The sequence below is a fragment of the Numida meleagris genome, chromosome 1 (assembly GCF_002078875.1).
Source record: "Numida meleagris isolate 19003 breed g44 Domestic line chromosome 1, NumMel1.0, whole genome shotgun sequence".
Classification (NCBI taxonomy): domain Eukaryota; kingdom Metazoa; phylum Chordata; class Aves; order Galliformes; family Numididae; genus Numida; species Numida meleagris.
Window position 1 is genome coordinate 27,536,323 of NC_034409.1, and position 21,143 is coordinate 27,557,465.

At 35.5% G+C, this 21,143-nt stretch overlaps 1 protein-coding gene across 8 annotated transcripts in view; it reads left to right on the forward strand.

Moving 5' to 3' along the window:
* Positions 1-21,143, forward strand: part of IMMP2L (inner mitochondrial membrane peptidase subunit 2) — a 459,355-nt gene that overhangs the window by 7,599 nt on the left and 430,613 nt on the right. For 7 of the 8 annotated variants that reach the window (XM_021384927.1, XM_021384926.1, XM_021384930.1 and 4 more), the window contains exons 2-3: positions 5,706-5,843; positions 12,263-12,366. In XM_021384927.1, the coding sequence (XP_021240602.1) occupies positions 5,709-5,843; positions 12,263-12,366 (239 nt within the window). In that variant the 5' untranslated portion in view covers positions 5,706-5,708. Of the gene's footprint in view, positions 1-5,705; positions 5,844-12,262; positions 12,367-19,271; positions 19,658-21,143 lie in introns of those variants that run through there. The other variant, XM_021384932.1, reaches the window with a different exon arrangement.

Here is a 21,143-nt window from a genome sequence, read left to right on the forward strand (position 1 = left end):
TTCAGTTGAATAATATCAGTGTGATACAAGTCTTCAGATCCTCCGTCAATACTTCAATCTGCTTAAAGGCCTTAAACAAAGATTTAAGTGTTTTTCTGTCCTGTTTCTGTATTGTGCTTGGTGTCAGTCTGCAGTTAGGAGCTCACCTCCTCAGTTCAGTGGATATTTGAGTTTAGTTTCCTTTATAGCTTTTGGGGGAAGAACCTTTTAGGTACCAGGTTTCTGCTAGGCAGGAAGGTAATTGGAATTGAACTATTCTAAACATCTTTTTCTTCTGGCTGTGTAGATTTGGCTGTTGTCAAAGTTTTGTTTTGGATACTGAACTATAATTATCGTCTACATCTGATGCCTGTAATCACCCGATTGTACCTGGTTGTAGGCTGATCGCATTTTTTGTGGCTAACACTGTACCAAGAAGGAATTCTAAATGACCAAATAGTCATCATTTCCCTAAGCTGTTGCATTTTCCGACTTGTAATAGAGCAGTATTCTTTAATGACAGTCATGTCTCTGTGCCGAAGGAACAAAGGGAGATAATTTAAATGGTGGAGAAATACTGTGATGAAAACCTGCATGTAGAGTATAAATATATTAATAAAACAGACATTTTGCTATTGTGGTGGAGTAATACCAGGATGAGTTGCCTTTTAATAAAGGATAAATGAAAACTCCTTCTGGAACTGGACAGTATTTTTAAATGAAAACTTTATGTGGACTGATGTATTTTGATTCTTCTGTAACAGTCATCAGCATTTTGTCTGTGTGCATCAGCCTGTACTTGTATAAATGTGTATGAATTAAATTAGTCTACAAGGTCTGCATACTTGCCCCCTTACAAAATCTTTGTAACGTAAAAGTTGGTGAAAGGTGTGGCAAGTGGGAAATGAGGGTCAGGCTGCTGGCACTATCTCTCTGGCCTTGTTTCATAGAAGACTGCAGAAAAGGCACGTGTGAAAAAGGTCATGTAAATTCTGATACTGAGCAGCATTCATTACAGTGGTCAGACAAGATACAGCCTTGTCATGGAGTTGTACGTCTTGCTTAAAACAATAGCTCATGTTTCTTGCTCAGTTTCATGTTTCATAGGATGGACCAGAAATGGGCTCACATCTTGGTATTTTGTTACTGAGGATTGCCTTGCTTTCAAGCCATTCATATGCCTGGATATATGATGCCTTTGGATTATAGAAAAATACACGGCAAGACTGACAGGAGAGCTGGTTAATTCAGTGGAACGTAAAATTATAGTAGTATATGTAGTATAGTTACTAGTTTCTTACCTAGATTAAATAGGTCATTTCTAGCTAACAGTCTTGGCTGGGTAATTTTACATATTGGTTGTAATTCCCTCCTTCCTGTTCCTCACATGCTTTCTTGTAGAAACACATCAGGGGCCAATTTCTTTCCTTTGTGGGTGACTGCTTATGCCTTGTTTTTACAGCTATTTTTCCTATCATACTTCCGTGGGTAATTTTTAAGTACTTAGATTTGCAAATATATTGTAACCTGGGGCTTTCTGTATATTACTTGATGAGTTTCTGCAGGCTGTTTGATAAACATTGTCTTCTAATGTGCAGGCAAGTGTAAGAAAAATAAATATTTTATACATAGAGAGCTATCTAAATAGCATCTCTGCTCCATATGTTGTAGTACTCACTAGAGGCTCATTATAATCCCTGGACCTTTTGTGCAGCAAATACTTCAGTATAGATAATGCTGTGCTCCATCTGCCTTAATCTCTGGGCTGCACAATATGAAATTCTTAATGCTTTGACCTGCTATATGCTGGCATTTTTGATCTCGGGTTTTTTTTTTTTGTCCATGTTGCAATTTCAAACAAGTTTTCAAGGTTGCTGCTTTGGACTTTGTCAGTTCTACTGAATAACACTTTTTTGTTCGTTGTTTTTTATCCTTAAAATAACTGTAATTTATAAATGGTGTAAAGTGTATTCATCTCTAAATTATTTTTTTCTGTGTTTCTCTCACACCATTTCTTGAGTGTTGGGATTTGTTGGTTTTATTCAAGGTGTTGCTGACTGGGTAGAGATATGGAAATATGTGCTGATGAACTCATTTGGAGTCCTTGATTAATTTTCTTAGCAGAGAATCCTTTGCCTGCTCCGTTGGCATACATTTTATTCTTAAATTGTCCATACTGGAAAGTTCATTCAGTATTGTTAGACATATTTCACAGACATATTTCTTGCCCTTGTGGTGAGAACTTTTTATTATGTGGAAAGACATTTCTTTTTAAGTAGTTCTTAAGCTACTAAAATGTGTACGTGTGTAAGATCTTTTGGCAAGGAGGGCTTTTGGAGTAAAGCGATAGTAATAACTGCTCCGTTTGTGTCAGGGGAAGGTCTGTGCTCTCCTGTGGGAAGACAGGAAACTTCTAGAATGTTGTACATGAGTGGAAATGAAGGGTCTATCTATGTGTGCACAGAAGATAAAATCAGTGGTTTGATCGATTGTGTAGTAGGGAGGAAGGAAAATACAGGGCAAGTAGAGAAGCCCTTCCCTACAATAGCTCTTCTTGGCTTTGAAAATCAATTGCTCGTAGGGTTGCTGTTGGTGTTTTGCTGTCCCTTGTAAACACTGTATATGTCCAGAACCACAACTAGGACCTGAACTCCCAGCTTTGTCTGTAGCTGGTTAATACTGCTCTTGTTTCCAAGTAATGTAGTGGGAACGCAGCATTTTATCTTGCAGCTTTAAATCTGGCTCCTGGATTCTTTGTCACTATTAATTAGTTTGTAGTTCCAAGAACATGTATTTGGTTCCCTGTAGATTGTCTGACCATTTGTTTTTCTTCAGATGCTAGATTTTCCTGTAGATACCAGCATGGGTCTTTTGTCAGAAGTTTATAACAAGATCTTTGAATGGATTTAGTAGAAGGGATGGGGTCAACATTCATATTTCAATGAAAAATAGGCTGGACTGTGAGGAAATTAACAAGTAAGCAAACATATCTAATTTCTTAAAAGTTCTCAAAATTTTTCAAGTCAGTTGTATTTAATAGATCTGTCATACTGTGTCTTTTACCTTAAGGAGGAACCATACATACGAAGTGGTGGAGATGCTTGTAGAGGTGGTCTAAATACTGTGTTTTGTAGCTGCTGTTGCTGTAAGAGTGGAGGAGGACTGTGAGGCCAGAGCTCACACCCCAGGGGTAAATTCCATCTAGAATACTGGTGCATGGCAAAAGAAGATGATGACAGTGCCTTCTAATGGGATACAGGCACTACAGAGCAATAGCAGGTAATAAAGAAGGAAAATTGGCTTACCCCTTCCAACAGCCAGTGACAGCTCAAAAGGAGTACCATCTCGGTGCAGAGAAACAGTACTCCTTTGGCAGCATCTCTTCAATAAGGGTGAGGAGGCGTGGATCCAGGCTCCACTCCTTCCAGTCACTCAGGTTCATTGCTTGCACCTGAGCTCCCTGCATTAGCCACACCTTCTCACCTGGTGCTCAGCTATTGGTTCAGGCTGTGACCTGGCAATTCCGCTGCAGCTGGAGATGGCGATGTTCAGAACCAGTGGATTGAGAGAAGGGTGCTGAGGTGTATGGAATGGTAGTGTTTGTCAAACAGTAGACAAAAGGCAGTTTTCTAGAGATTCTATTTATATGTGGAATACTTGTAAATGTAAGTATGTACTGTTTGAGGCAGTAGTATATTTTAATGGTTGGTTCCAATATTGAGTTGTTGCACAGTAAGATGGAAATAAAACATTTTAACTTTATATTTACTCTTTTTACTAGTTAAGCTTTTCTTAGCAAAAGTTATAGGTGATAGTGAAATGCTTCCAGCTTAAAAAAAAAAAAAAAAGAAGTAAAAGGAACTTCAAATGTTGTGAAGGTGACTGTCAGTGGTAGTCCTAAGGATGTTCCAGTCTTTCAGAAGACAGATGTTGTCATTGCAAAGCTATTAGTACCTATAAAAAGTTCAAGTGGAGAATATGCCGTGTTATTTTGTAGAACTGGCATTCCTAAGTGTAACACTTTATGGAGTTAAGTAGCCATATCTGTGGCAGAAATACCGCTTTCAGTAGTATTTCATCAGAATGATTTGAGTTTGTACCTTGCATACAAATAATTAATCACTTTCGTATTTCTGGAAATGCAACAGAGAAAAAATGACTGTATTGTGAAATTCTAAATGTTCTGTTAAGATGGTTGAACCAAACTATGTGCGTTTCTGTTTTTTGTTGTCCTTGAATTTAAACGTAGTGAAGGACTCAGAAGTTCAGGGCATGGTCTGTTTTCTTCTTCTATTACTCTCTGTCAGATTTATGATGCGATAGAAGGAGCAGGGACTCTGCAAACTTATCTTTTACAGTCTCTACCAGGTATTCATTAGATAGAAACAAAGGTTTAAATTGGATTTGCCAATAGGTGAAGAACTATATTTCTTATGATACAGCACTGAGGAATCTCGTTTTTCTGATAAAATAAGTTTATTAAATTGAACTTACAGAGCTGCTGAAGCACATCTCCTACCATATCGTTCAGACATCGCCTACCTCATGGCTTTCATACCCTAATGCTGTGTCTGTCACGGCTTCATCTTGAATGGAGAGGTTAATTAATTAATTAAGATACCACATCAAATATTAAAATCTTAGAAATATCCCGGTTCATTCCCATTTTGACTGCTTTGTAAATTGCACTGGAGGAGCTCACCTCTGTACTGATCGTTTCCTTTAAAAGTCCTCCCAGGTCATGGCCGACCCACATGAAGGGTATCTTGGAGGGCCTGCTGCAGACTGGGCCAAAAATGCTGGGTAACTGGCAGGGGACAAATGCAATTGCAGTTAAGTAAAGTAGACTTGTACCTTTGCAGCACTACCTGAGTACTCAGCTTGCTTGATCAAGCAGCTTTTTTATTTCAGTGTACTTTGGAGCTGTTTTTTTCAAGAATGTTCTTTTGTTCAGGGCTAAATAAAACCAATAGCGTAATAAATGGTGACATGGAGTAGAACAGTAAGGTGTCATGTCATAGCTATGTAGTCTGCCACTATGCTTTTAACTTTTTTATGTAGTAGAAAAGAAGGCGTCGTTATGTTACTGTGTATCCCTGTGATATGTGAACAATTTGAATTGATGTTAAATGTTTGCAGTTACCATCAACGTATAAATGATGCATGACTTGTGTGTGTGGAACTTTTTAATAAAGACATGCCCTTGTGTTGGAAACGGTCAGCTTTTCCTTTACATAATGCAGTCAATCTTTGTGGTTCATGAATGTGTAATTACCAGTGTATGGGGAGAAAATTTACAGCATTTTGAACTCCGATTGAATGTTTCGTGATTGGTTGTTTCCATATAGCTGATATTTTTTTCAGAAATACATAGTTAAATTTTTTGTGGTTCTATCGGTTTGCTTCTTGTTTAGCTGAACTGCTATCATTGAGTCATTTTTATCGAGTACTTCTGCTAGCAGTGGATCTAAGAAGTGGTCAAATTATATAAAGAGAAAATGTTAAGTATCAAATTCTCTTTTGTACAGTTGACTTTTAATTTTTTTTATGTATATTGCTGTTCTTTTTCATTCTCACGTGCACATTCATTTTCTCACTGTGGATATTGGGAGACCTTAAGAGGTAATAATTTAAATCTTAACTCCTTCTCACTCTGTGAATACAGACAACACTGTTACTTAAAAATTGCTTTATAGTAACTTTTCCCCCCCTTTAATCTTTTTCAGGCTATGGCACAGGCCCAAGGTTTTGGGAGAAGATACCTTAAAGCCTTCTTTAAAGGTTTCTTTATTGCTGTTCCTGTAACCGTGACTTTCCTAGATAGAGTTGCCTGTGTAGCAAGAGTGGAAGGAGCGTCAATGCAGGTATTGTTGGAAATGTCTCCTGGAAGTTATAAACTGACTGTCCACTGACAGTAGATTTCTTTGCATCTTGCTTTCTCAGTTGGTCTCAAACAACAGTAATTCTAGTAGAGAATTGTTTAGTTTCTGCTTTGTTACACAAATACTTTTATAACGTGAAAAGATTTTGAGAACAAGACTTCCCAAAATTCTGTGTCAGTAAAAGCAAAATATATAGATAGGTAGTGGTAAAGAAAACATTGTTTTATATCTTCTTAGTCATATAGAAATCAAGATTTCTTTTTTTTTTGAGCGTTACCCTGTATCTCAATGCACTACCTTGATAACTCACAAAGAGGCTTTATTTCTTTTTAGTTGCTGCAATATAATAATTTTAAGGCAAAACCAGTTCTGGCCGTAGTTGATCTTACTATTGAACAAAAATGGTAAAGAATATTGCAAATGGCATGACCATAGGTGATAATCCTAGGCTTATCAGAGAATAAATATCAGTTCACTATTTTTACTTTGGTTATACTGAATACTTATACAACAGTGGAAGTGAATAAATAGAAATATGTGTTGTAACATTTAGAAGATAAATACTGGTGATAATGAATGACTACTTTGTTTCTTCTGTTAATAGAACTTGAAAAATATATGTAGTAATGTAGTTAGCTGATCTTTGTACTGTTATCTTTTTAAGTTATATGCAATGCATATTGCTTTGCATCAATACTGATACTGTAATTTATTTTGTTCTAATATTGCAATATTACGATTAGTAGAAACTAAGGATTTGTTTAGCAGATGCTGAGCCTTTTCTTCTGATTTTCTGGGTAAACTCAAAACCTTAAAGACAGGTTTCGCAACAATTCAGAACAATTGCTGAAGTTTGAAACTTGTAGCATTCACTCAGAGAAGACTTGGTCTAGGGCTTGGGATTGGCTCATTTGTGTTTAATGGCTTAGAAAAGCATGGAGTGGGCATAGTACCTTTTGTGGTGGTCTGTAGTCTGGTGTTCAACTTCTGTCAAGAAACCTCAGGTAGTCTAGAAGGCAACTGACATCTCAAGACCAAGGTAAAATCATCATAGTCCAGTAATTCTACAGTCCAAGAACAGAAATAAGGTGTAACATGCATCATGTTTTCCCTTTTCATAAATGTTGTTCATAAATGATAAACCTGTTTATCATTGATGACCAGTCACGTGTAGGAGAATCTCAGGAGAGCTTATAGGTGCAGAGCCAGAAATTTGCTCTAGAAAGGAGGAGAGGAATAGGAAACCAGGAAAAAGAGTTTCATTTTTTTTTTTTTTAAATTGCCTTTCATTGTTTTTTTCCTGTCTCTGACCTAATATTCTATTTCCTATCCATTCTTGTTGGGATGGTTTTAACTCAATAGCTGGAAAGATGTTTTCTGGATTTCTGTAGTCCAGAAGTTTATGGAGCGACTCTGGTCAAGATCTCAGTTTTATGTTTCCTTTGAAGCCAAAGTTTCAAATGTTAGAGGATGCTCTGGTTTTGCTCTGGAGTGTTGTTTCTGTACTCACGTGGAAAAGCGTGTGGTTAACTGTTCTTTACCCATAAAAGATGTGAAAAACACTATGGTTATTTGCTTATCCAGCTTAACAGAAAAGGATAAACGCTCTTCCTGATGGCTGAGGAAAGTGATATATATTCAATGGGTGATTAAAATCTAGACTCTTCATTTGATATATCTCAACTAAATATTTCTTCTGTTGATGGAAGTATGGTTAATAGGGGATACCACTAATTTTAATGTATTTTCAGTGTCTGAAGAATTCCCTCTCATTTTGTTCTGGACTGTAGCACTGAAGTAGAAGTTTATTTTAAACTAACATGCTTCTTTGTGCGTGGATGTTTTCCAGACCAAAAAAAAAAAAAAAAAAAAAAGCACCCATCCTGGTGCTTTTAATAAAATGCTAATTTCCTCGCCAAGATTTATTAGAGATGTAAGTAAGTCTGGCAGGGATATAATTATAAGGAACATAACCCTCTTTTGCAGAATTGCTTGAAGGAGTACGTCATCACTTTGGAATTCTATCTATTTACTGTGTTCCCTGAAGAGTGATCCATATTGAATGTGTCTGAAAGCTGTGAGTGCGAGAGAGAGTGAAGCCCAGTCAGCATGTAGTCATATATCCATCACGTGCATGTTTCTAATGATATTGTATTGTCTCAATGTGAAGATACTGTGGTATGATTTCCAATAATTTGATTTGTAATAGTCCTCTAAAATGTCTAGCTGGCTTTGCGTAATTATCATTGTGGCTCCTGCTGAGTCTGAAATTAAAAGCAGTGATAAGAAGCAAGGAATAAATCAAATCTCTCTTTCACTTTCTTGTAGTCTGTCCTCTTTCTGAAGCAGCCGTAATGCTGCTTCATAGTTGCTGATGGTGGTGGTACTTTTTGACACCCTGGCAAGCGTGCTCCTTAAAGGTTCTAATGGAAGTACACGTTTTATGATTTATTCCCAGTCATCTAAGATGGACCATGCATTTCATATTCTCAAGCTGATTCTGTGTTTCTACAGTGCTTTTAGCCACCTGACATAATTCCATCACTTGAGTGGACTTAAGTGTATATGAGTATTAATTCTAATGTATAGGGAAAAACAGTGAAGTATTGAAGTTTGTAATTTCAGCATTTTTAATTGCTTTATTGCCTTTTATTTTCTTTCCAAAATTGCTGGTTTTCTTTTAATTCTCACTTGAGATTTTTTTTAGTTGCTTATAATTTTGCAGATTGTGCTCATCTAGCTCTTTTTTAATAGTGGATTCAAGTGAATTACAGTGCTGAATGTAAGTGACACAAATAACTGTATTATGATTTGTTAATTTGATGTGGATTTTTTAGGACTGTTTTTGCAATGCTGGATGTGTAGTTCAAGATGTTTGTCTTTATATGAACATCCTTCCTTGATATCCATTTATGCTTTTTTGTACTAAGTTGCATTGCTTCTCTGATATTACAGACTCTTCATATATGATGATATGGAAAAAGGAAACCCTTATGTATGTATGAATTCTTAAATTTATTAAATGAAATGGCCTGTTTTTGTATATATACGTGTTCTATCACAAAAAGTTCAGTACCAAGAATTATAGCAAGTAGCCTGACCAGTGATCTCTGACGAAGCACGCTTGTTTCAGCAGCAAATATTATTGAATTTTCTGTTCTTCCTTTGTGCATAATAGCAGCTGTAATTATTCGGTTGCAGTTTCTCCTACCTTTGTTATGAGGATTACTGTACCTATGCCTGTGAGCTTATGTGAATATTCTTTCTGTTCCCCAGGCTAAAAGCAAGTAGGTTGTGACCTTGAATTCACTGTAGTTAGATAGTTGCATAACAACTATCAAGTTAATCATTATTTGTTGTAAAAGGGCATGCTTTTACCCTGTTACTTACAGAGCCTCATGTCCTGTGAGGCTTCATTGTATGGCTGGGGATCTTGATTTGCATGCTTTTAGCATTAGATTAGCTGGTAATTGGGAAGAGCGAATGTTTTGTGCCTTCTTCACCGTAGTTCTAAATTAAGACCTATGTGTCTCATTTGTAGCATGCTCTTATGCCAAGAACTTGGGCAAACATGTTATAATGCTTTGAGCTATGGGAAGGAAGAATCCCCTCTGTTATTTTGTTTCTTAAAAAAGTGAAGGGCCCTGGTGAGCCTATTCGACTACTTTTTCAGAAGTTGTATTTTTGTTTTGCTAGACTCGAGTAAAAAAGCAGTGGAGAATGTTATCTCTCACACTTCATATTTACATTAGAGAGAAATACTGAAGAGTGTAGATGGTATTTTACAGAAGACAGTAAGTGTAGATAAAAAGTGAAAGTTGTCTTGTAGTTTTCCTTTCATATCTATCTACCAAAATATTGTTTCTGTATTTTTATGATTTTGTTTTGAATACATCAGTATTGCTTTGTAGGAAAGAAAACCAATTACTCTGTGTTGTCATATTTGTCTCAAACATAGTTCTAATAAGCAAGGGATGGGATATCCACTCTGTAAGTCAAAACCATGAGCAATATGTTGTTAAAAATAGGAAGCAGTATGACATTATATTTAGAGTGCTTTGTATTAAAAAGATTACACAATTCACATTTGAACTGCAAAACATTTCCTTTGTTTAAATACAGAAAACAGTAGGAGTCAGTTGGTATACCACAGCTAGGGCAGTACTGTAACTAGATGGTGTATTCCTCTGTAAGGTGAAGTTGATACAACTACTTGAAAGGAGAAGTTTATAAACACTCATGCGAATCTTTGCTATGTATCCGCTGTAAAAAAAAAAAAAAAAAAAAAAAAAAAAGCAGTATCTTTTGGAGCAAGTTGTTTAAAATTTCCATTTGCTTTGACATTCTCTCTCAGCCCTTTAAGGTAAATACTATAAGTACCAAGGAGTTTATTTTGTGGGAATATACCTATGCGTAATTCCCACTTTGTTAGATTAGCCTCATTGCCTAACTTTCGATACCATTAGTAATTTATAGACCACGTGTACCATCCTTTGATAAAGCAAGTATGATTGTGAATTGTTTGTGAATTTGTATGAAAAGGTACTATTATTTTGTGAAAGATGCTATGAAGGTGGAAAATAATTTTGGAAAGTCATGATTAAAGTAATAATAACCCATTATCTGTTTCTGGTTTTCATTTGTCTTTCTCTTGCAATGAATAGACTGCTAAATATAATAATGATGAATGTTGATGTCCTTACAGCTTAGGTTTGTAGTATATTTCTGAGGATGTGGATATATGAGCTGCTCTGATCCACAGACTTACTTGACTAGAAACTTGCCTTACAGTCCACAGGTGAAGAAGTAACTAATCTTCTTTATGGCTTAACTGAAAATATTGTGTCATTTCCCCTTCCAACTCCTGGCAAATTTATGGTTTTGATCCTCATATTATGTAGTGTTTGTGTGTATTACACCAACTTCAGATCTGGGCCCGTTACTTTTTGTTACATATTAAAATCTATTTTTCACGTAACCAATACGAAATAGGTCTTTATCAACCTTTCTGGCTAGCAAACAAAACAAAAAAAAAAGAAAAAAGATGAAAACAGGAACTGTTGGTAGAAAGAGAAATCAGCACTTTTAAATAGCTTGAAGTTAAAAATAAATGCTAAGTATCCATCTTAGTTTGGAAGCGTAGTTTTATTCAACACTATGCAATTAAATGTGTTGACATCAGTTAATTTCAGTTCTGCACCCTGGTTGGTTTGCTCATTGAAAGTACAGTCGATCTGGGAGAGAAATCTCAGAATCTGTCAGTGCCTGCTGGCATAGGTAGAGGAACAAGTTATACTGTAAGGTGAACATTGAAAACCTCATCTACAAAAAATCAAATTTTAGCAAATATTGTCACTTTCATGTCAGTAAATGAGGGGCTGTGTAGTTGCTGTTATCAAATTTGGTGTTGCATGGAATTATAAACTGCTTTATTAAATATTTCATCTAATTGTAGAGTGTAAATCAGAGATCATCAGCTGGCCAGTGTGGATATACCATAATTTTATTTGAAAAGTCTGAAAAATCTGATTGAGATATGTGCTGCCAACAAACTAGTCAGGATTACTCTTAAATACTTTCTGTCTAGTAATAGGAACACTTGTATTGAAATAATCCCTACGAAATCGATGAAGACAGTGTGGCTACTTCCTTTCTCTACAGGTTTTGATGAGTTAACTCAGAACAAGAGTTAAGCAAATACCACAGTTTTATATGGTGTCACGCAAAATAATTTTGTATGGTTCTGAATACCTGCTAATAGTCTGTGCTAATTACTTATTCAGTTGGTTTTGGTTCTTGAGGTTAGTCAATAGCTGCACTTCACTGTATGTTTCTGTGGAAGTTCATGCTTCTCTAGATTTTGTTATGGAGGGCCCACGTTTACTGGCAGTGTCAGTATATGCTGTAGGTGGTTTTTCTTTTTTTTGTTTCCTTTGTGAAGAGCATTGAAATTAATATTGTTACAAGTGCGTATTTCATTTTTAGTGCATTTCGCTTGTGTAAACGTTAATATGCCTGCAGAAAGTTTACATTTTCTGGGAGTTTGTGTTCTTGGTTCTCCTTTGATTGTAATCTTATAAATGATAGACAGTGAAGGCAAACACTACTTTTCATGAGATGCATCATAAATGTGTGTCCTGTGGCATGTAATTTGCATGCAGCAATACACTGAAAGATGTGGACTACTGTTTGCCATAAATGTATGACATTTAATATAGCATTTAGTAAATAAATGTATTTAATAAAACATATTCTTGATCCCTTTAAAGTAATTGGCATACTTTACTGATTTTTTTTTTTTTTTTATCTTCAGGATTTGACCCATTGATAGAATGTGAATTACGAATGGAGAGTTCATACAGGCAATGTAGACCTAAAGCTGTTCTTTTCCTCCCTCTAAGCCTTCCCTGAATCCTGGAGGAAGACAAGCATCTGATGTAGTGCTCTTAAACCACTGGAGCATTCGAAATTACGATGTGCAGCGTGGGGACATTGTGTCGTTGGTGTAAGTAATCTTGTATACATTTCAATACATATTCATATAAATATTGAGCAATCAGTATTTAATATTGTATCTCTGACATATGTATGAGCACGGAACATCATTTTTAATTACATGTTGTTATTCCTATGACGATTTTAGAAAAGATGGTCAAAGAAGGCATTACTTAAAAGAATTTTTTACTTGAAAGGAGCGCAGGCTAAAATACTGTGTGATACAGTAGGTCTGTATAGAGAAACTGCTAAGAAGAAAAGAACTGTCATGTCAGAAAGAAAATAGAGAAAACATATGGCTAAATGGAATATACTTTTTAGGTTGTTTGGCTGTGTGCTCATACTTGTGAGAAAAATAGTGTTTTCTTAACACTAAGTATCTCTTTTTCCTGGAGAAGTCTTGCTACTGAATCAAATTTTAAAAAAGATCATGATAATTCAACCTTCTTTATGAAGGACAAATGTAGCAAGAAAACCAAAGAAAAACAAAATTACAAGGGGGAGGTCTGCATATCAAACCAAAAGGTGGCAGTGTTTCCCTGTTGAAAATATGCAAGGCTAACAGGACAGAAACTCCATTTCAGCCTTAATGTAACATAGCAATGGAGTGTCAAAATGTGAATAACTAACAGAATGATATAATACTCGTAGTACATGCTTGGATCATTTAAGCTTAAAGTTTTGAATTCTGTAATGCGCAATATGTAGTGTACAGCAGAATAATTGTCTTTGAAAGCTATATTACCTGGTTTCCTTTTTGTCAGATATCTATTCTAATTGTCTAATTTTTTTTTCTACCTCTTCACTGTACTGGTCATTCATACAACATTTTTTACTATCAGCTCTTAAAGCAAGATCTCAGCACCTATTGAGAAATAATTGCAGTTTGAAGTCACTTAGTGACTGCTTGTAAAATTTGATTTGGTCTATTTGTGTGCTCCACTACCTGAATCATGCTCTAGTAACTTTTTAATACAGTGGATATACCTAGTTGATAATTAATTGACCGAACAGAAGATCATCTTGTTGTTTGATCAGAAAACAGAATGAAGAGTTTCATATTTGTGCTTCTTGAAGGCTTGTGGTACCATCTGAACCAGCTGCATTTGTTGCTTTCATTTTGCTCTGTTCTCAGACTCGATGAACATTATTTTAGATACCGCGTTGTTTTTTCTTTTCTCCTTTTTCTGTGTTTTGAAAGGCTCACCTACTGTTGGTGGAGCTCATGTACACCCACATGGAAGAGGTTGCATTGTATTTGTGTGTTGTACTGAAGTTTCTCTTTATAATTTGGGAAGTATCCTGAATAATTGAACTATGGAATTCATAAAACACTTCAAGAACAATACAAAGGAAGTTAAACAATGCGAAAGTAATATATTGAATATTTTTTCCCATGAACTGAAGGATGCTTTATAGGTTAGTAACAACTTTTAGAATACTTACCATAGGTTTGTTAGATGCAGCTTTCGCCTGATAGTTGATTTTAAAACTTACTGTAATTTAAAGGTTTTCACTGTGTTGCAAAGACTTCTTCCAGTACCGAGAAGGGGGCCTACAAGAAAGCTGGAAAAGGACTCTTTTATCAGAGAGTGTAACGATAGGGCATGGGGTAACAGCTTTAAACTTAAAGATGGAAAATTTGGATTACGTATAAGGAAGAACTTCTTTCCTCAGAGAGTGGTGAGGCGCTGGCACAGGTTGCCCAGAGAAGCTATGGATGCCCTGTGCCTGGAGGTGTTCAAGGCCATATGGGCAGCCTGATATGTTGGGTGGCTGCCCTGCCCAGAGCAGGGGGGTTGGATCTGGATGATCTCTAAGGTCTTTTTCAAGCTGAGCCATTCTGGGATTCTGTGACTTTGGAGGATGAAGTATCTGGATTTGGTTGTTTACCCATGTGAGTTGTTTGAATTATACGAGGCTTTTATTAACAAGTTTTAAATATAATAAACTAAAACATTAAGCATGTTAATGTTTTTTACCCTTTTCATTTTGATTGTTTACCTATGATTCAGCGCCTAACACAGTGCTGAATAGATAAATTGTGAATACTCAAGAGTTTTACTTAGTGATCCTCACATAGTGGATTTGGCAGATTTTGGCAAGACATGAAGAGGGAAGTCCAATTTCACAGTGATCTGCTGCTGCTTTTTTTTGTTCCTGTCAGAAATTCGCATGAGAAGGTGAAGGTATGATGGAAATAGGCAGATGGATATGTAAACCTACTTGACTGCTTATCATTTATCACATCTTTTCTTTGAAAGATGTTGTGGTAGGATGGTGTTTTACAGGACAAGAGCTGAGGTTGAATGTTCCTTGCTGACAGCTTGACCAGAACTGTCTAAGTTCTTCATACTGTCAGAAATAATGTGTCATTTTGAGTGGGTGCTGTTTTTATCACAGTTTTTAAAACAGACTATTGAGATCTCAACCCGGCGAAGTCCAGTGTTAGTCGATGGCCAAAAGCCAAACCTTGGAGCAAAGAGATGAATTAATCTTGGTGGCTTTGGATGACCCAAGAGAGAGCATCAGTCAGTCTGTGATTATGGTTATGAAACCGGTTGGAAATGCAAAAGTATTTCCTCTACTGTCCAATCAAGATAAACATATGTATTTCTGTTATTTGCTGACTTGAATTACAAATGAACACTCTGTTCCCAAGTGCCTCATGCCTACTTTAGGAATTAAATTATGACTACATCTTTATGGAAATGTATTGTGTCTGTCATCCCTGACTTTGCATTTCAGCTGATGTGATGTGGCTGTAACTGTGCTTCACAACCATAGCTGTGCAATTAGACGTTGTGTGCATGCATGTGCATGTAGCTGGTTTTATACACAGTAGTTAGAATGGTGTTAGTCCTTAAAAGTATGAAAACTAGAGTCAGATAAAAGCAAAGGAGAGAACAAGTTGGTAGAAAAGTATGATTTCCATACTTGCAGTTTAATATTTTACAAATATCTGTATCCCATCCCAGCTTTTTAGAAGCTGTTTTATGTTAACATTTTTAGCTTGAATCATGCTTATTGATACTGCAAGTAAGAGACCTCGATGTTATATAACTTCTGAATTCAGAATTTTAAAGTGATTTGGAACTGAGGGAAATGAATGTCAGCAGGTTCCTGCGCATAAGTGCTGCAACTATAATTCCTAGTGCTAATGGAGATCGTATTTTTCTATTGTGTATTAATGGATGTTTTTGCCAACTAACCTACAGGTAGTTTGATTTCTACAGTTTACAGAGGCAGACGTTGCAAAAAGATGCTGCCATAGGATTTGTAGCCATGGAATTCTTTTTACATGTCACTACTGAAAACCTTGTATCTTGAGTGTAAAATCTTGTCCTCTTTTTATTCCAAAATTCCCACCTTAATATAGAAAGAAGTTCTTGCAACATGTAGAAGACTACAAAATTAGTGTTGCATGTTTTTTTTTTTTTTAAAAAAAGATATGATCAGGTTTAAGTAAGCTTTTGAAATGAAGATGCAACAGTGTTAACTCAGAGATTTTAAATGATTTTTTTCCCTTATGTAAAAGCTTGCATTTGGTTAATAAGTTCTTAACAAAGAAGTAGGTTCAGTGATTGCAGTATAAAACGGATTGTTAGATTTTGAATGATGCAATTTCAAAGCTGCAACTATTCATTCAACTATTGTAGACAGTACTTTTAACCTTTGGAAACTGTACTACTTCTGTAGCTTTTACAAGGTGTGACTTAGTGCAGAAACATGCTTGCTTGGTAGATTGCTGGGTATCCCCCTAATTTCTGATTTAACAAGGTGTGTTTATGTTTTACACAAATAACTATGCTAATGTAATCTGAAAAAAGTTTGAGGACCAGTGCGCTTTGTTCTCTGCATTCTGAATGGTGAAATGTTTTAAGTGCTTTTAAAATGCTTCTGAAGTTTTGAACTATAATGGGTGAACTAGAAACAGACAGAGTATTTAAAACTTTATTAAGGGGCAGCACTATTAATAAGGAAACAAGTGCTTATTTCATCAGTTTCTCATGAATTCTCAAAAACATAATTGCTTTAAATATAAAATCAAAGTTTTATGTGGAAAAATTTTTGGTGTTTTTAAAAAAATATCTCAATTCCTATCTCCTATCGTGATGAAGAATATTAAGTAGGTTCTGTAACTGCTTCCACCGACTATAAGATGATTCGCAGGCTTTTTGGTAAACTCCCTTGCTTTTGATAATTACTAAGTATTTTTTGTGTCAGATTATATGTGTGTTTGTGCTTTGAAAAATCCAGTACAAATCAACATTCTGGAGGAAGAATTAAAGTACTACACGTGAGATTGTCTCTGCTGCTGTATTCCTCACTGACATCTGTTCAGAAATGGATACTGGAGAAGGTTGTTGCCACGATGATTTTATGGGATCATTCCACAAGTTTCTTTCTATTCAAACAAATCTGAATAATCCACCCTTTGAAGGAATGTGGTCCTGATCATACGATAGAAACAAAGGAGTTCTCAAAGGGTGTAAAATCAGTGCATACTATAAGTCATAGCTAATTGTAATTTCATTAATAAGACTAGCCCAGTAAAATAAAGATCAGTAAGAGTGTACGTATTGAAGGAACTGCCTTGAATTTGAATCAGTAGCTGTAATTATAAAAGGACTTTATATGAAGTTCTGACAGATGTAGCACAAGTGGATATTTACTGGTTCTTGAATTAATTTTAAGAAAGCTTCTTTCTGACTAAAATATTGAACTATCTTTTAAGAACACCTCTGCTTGACCTTCTTAAGTCTTCCAATTTCTGTTCTATTTTTGTTTGCACTTAGGTCCCTATACCAAGTCATCTATCTTCTGGCAGGCAGGACACTGCAAAAGAGGTTGTGCTGACATAGAAGCTAAATAATCACTTTACTTTCTGGGCCTCAGTGACCTCTGAAAATCTTTTCCTATTCTATCCCTTTGGCTAGAAGAAAAAACCTCTTGTCTTTTCCTGATAAACATCAGATATGTAGTTCTACTGTTATTATCTGTGTTAGAATCTATTCTTAGACTGGGTATCATACTATATATGAGTGCGTTAATACTGTTGATGAAAAGAGGACTTGCTTTATCTTGTATTATAAAGTAAAATCAATTTAAAAAATAATATTTTTAGATAACATGTTGTGCTTAGGATGGGTTTAGGTAGACAATTATTGTAGTAATGTGGAAACTGAGCAGTTGTAGAGAAAATAAGTTATTGTAGTTACATCTGTGGTTATTTAATTTAAAGTCTATTTATATAAGTAATAGGTTTACAAGACCTGGTTGCAAGAGTCATGGCTGTGGAGAGTATGGGTGCATTCTTTGCACCAAATGGCAACAGATATGGATGGAATGACTGAGAAATTTCTTACTGACCCTTTTGCAACTATAATAATTAAAAAGAAAGATCTTCTCTTTTTAGAAAAGTTAATGATGTGGAAGTCCATCAGGTGATCTGGTCTATTTGTGAAATAAGTGTTAGCTGATAGGGAAGAAATGTGTATTGTAAGTGGTGCCAGTGAGAACTTCATATTCTGGTTGACTTTGGCCCAGTGGTAGTACTTTGCTGTTGATTGAAGAAAAATATCGTTGCTTGTTGTATATTGATTAGTGTATCCATTAGAATCCTACATTGCAAGTTTACTAAAACCACTACAGTACTGAGTTAAGCTGATTGGACAAAGGCAAATATTTCATCTTATTCATGCAGAAAACAGTATGTGGCAAAATGCTAATAAAAAGAATAAATTGTCATTCTGTCATGGCAGCACATGTCAAATAATATTACTAAGTCTACATCAGGTATTTGACAGGATACAAGGGGGGCTTGAACCTTACCACAAGATCAGTAATATCTACTCTAAAAGCAAATGTTGAGATTTAATAACAGGAGACCACTACCTGGATCAGTTTTTCTTAAATTTTTATTAGCATACCTTGAATAAATTTATGAACAAGTGTGGTTGTTAAAAATTCTGTTCAAAATGTTAATTAGAAAATAGTTTAATCTTAATGACTTCATTTACTGGAACAGGCTCTCCAGGTGAGTGGTTATGGCTCCAGGCCTGGTGGAGTTCTAGAAGTGTTTAGACAATGCTATGATGCTCTCAGACACAGGTTTGATTTTTGGGTGCTCATGTGTGGAGCCCGGCATTGGAGTTGATTACCCTTGTAGGTCTACCCTTCTAATTTGGGGTATTCTGTGTTTCTTTGTATTACTGTGATAATGCGTGAGCTGGAAAAACATAAATGACTATTTCTGTGCTTAACTATTTCTTTCTAACAGCAAATGTTAGTTTGTTTATTTTTTGCTCTATATGGTCTTTGCTTTTCATTTCAACTGCAGCATTGAGGAACTTGAGAAAAAAGAAAAAAAAATTGAAACCAGATATACAGACTGTGATGTTTGCTTGAACTTCCTGCTGAGACAAGTAATATAAACTTTCACTGAGATATATTCTTGTGAAATAGAGGGAAATTACAATCTTAAAAACCTCAGTAGCATCAACTTTAAGGTGTTACATACAGGATCATCAACAATTCTGTACTCCTTACTTCAAGTATTTTGCTTCTTGGCTCATATCTGTTCGCACCAGAATTACTGAGAGCTATGGTTACATAATCCTCAACCAGAGTAGGATGTGAGCAGTAAAAACACGGTAGACTTGAAGTTTCATCCGCATATATATATATATATTTAATTCTTTGGAAAGCAAGAAAGGTGGGAGGAAAACTGGTTCTGTTGTGATCTTTAAATTGTATGATGATCAGATAAAGTGTTAGCAGCTAATTAATAGATAAGGAGGACATATGTTCTTCTGAAGGAGGACTGTTAACAGTAATTTGCAAACTCAAACTCAGGTTGATTTATTTATTCATTCATTTGATTGATTCATTTATTTTTACTTTGCTTTTTAGTGTTCAGACATATGAGGACGTGAAAAGGGAATAAAAACAACTACTCACCATTCTAACAAATGAAGTCACTTTTACCTGCCTCTATTGAACAGAAAAGGAAACAATACAGAATAGGTTTCCAACTGTTCTTGAGCATGAGCAGTCAACGGTATTTCAGAGATATTGGGATTAAGTGGACAGCTGCTTGAAACACTGCTGAAATTACAGCCATTATTTGATTGGTTGAAAATTCTCTGATCCTGTAACTGTCTTGACTTACATTGTGATGGCTGACTGCCCCACCAAGGTCGTGTTGAGCTAAAGAAGCTTGAAAGCTGCCATGGCTTACAAGAATGTCACTTTTACCTTTTGAAATATTTATAATTTAGAAGCTAGGAACTTGCTATTGTTTCAGCAGAATCTGGTGATATGCCTTTTGTGTTGTGTGCACAGAAAGGAAACAGTATATTTTTCCTAAGCTTTTTTTTTTTTTTAATTTTCTTTAACCTTAAGAAAATTTGACAACTTTGAGAGGGAAATATTTTATGTATTTGTTTCTCAGTACATTTCCAACAGCTGAGAAATAATTGCTGGTTACTTATGACTGACATTGCTTGTAGGTAACTAGAGCTGGAAAAGCTGTACAAGTCATGGAAATATTCTGCATATTCTCATTGCTGAAAGTAGCAGGAAATATGATTATTTCAGCAGCTAGCTGAGTGTTCCAGGGCTCATTCTGTATAGATTGTTAATTTAGGGACTTCCTTAAGTAAATTCAGACTGAACATCTTTAATGGTTAGGATAAAATGTATGACCAAAAAAAAAGTCATAGATATCCTCACACAAAAAAATAGGTGTATTGTTGATTATGGTAGGTATTGATGGATCATTATTTTCAGCTGTTTTCTCAGTATGCTGAGTAGATAGCGTAAAAATTCAGAGGACTGTAAATAAACTAGTAGTTTACTGGAGGTATTTTCCTTTCCTTGAAAGTGAAGAACTTGTGAGGAAGCTAATCTGTGGTTCCTAAAGGAGATACGTATCAAAGTACTTAAACTTAGGTTCCACTGAACTGATGAAATGCTGACTGCTGAACTGATGAAATACTAGATTCAGTTGAAGAGAACGTTCTTGTTGGATTAAGATCTTAGCTTTTCTATAGCTTTACTCAAATCTAGAATGATTCAAATGTAATACATATTTTAGGTCATACCGATACTGCAGTATCAACTTCTATTGTAAATAAGTTCTATTCTCAGGGAGAAATGGAAAAATCTTTTAGTAGAACAACTCTGAAAATCAGCTTTTCCTTTCTTTTCCATATGAAACCATTGTCTTTCAAAGATATCCAGTTTCTTAATGTAGGGGCTTGCATACTCCATTGCTAAGGTGTTACCCGCAGTAGGATAAAAGCTTTAACAAAGTCATATACATAGGATATTAATGTGATTCAGCAACATTAGAAAGCTAGAATGGATTAATTTCTCTTAATCAATTGAGCTTTTTTTTTTTTTGAGAAAACAGGGGGACTGAAGTCCTGTGTATAAGCTGTTAAACAAATGAATTTGTTTCTATAGTTTTTGAGTGTACAAATATTCTAAATGCATTTCAGCCTTTCATGCAGTTAGGCAGCTTTTCTTTTGTGTACAATCTGGAAGATACTGTACTGATACTTATTACACAAGATATTTCATAATATTTGTTCTTAGACAAATTACAGTTTAAATACTGCCACAGTTGACTTCATATCTTTTAGTAATAACTTCCCCTAAGCCAGTTTATTCACTTGTGTTATGAGCAACCATAAATATTAACTGCAGAATGCTACTTCTAGGAATCTGTACGTATGCTAACAAAGTGGATTCTGCTTACACATCAAAAATATTTATTTC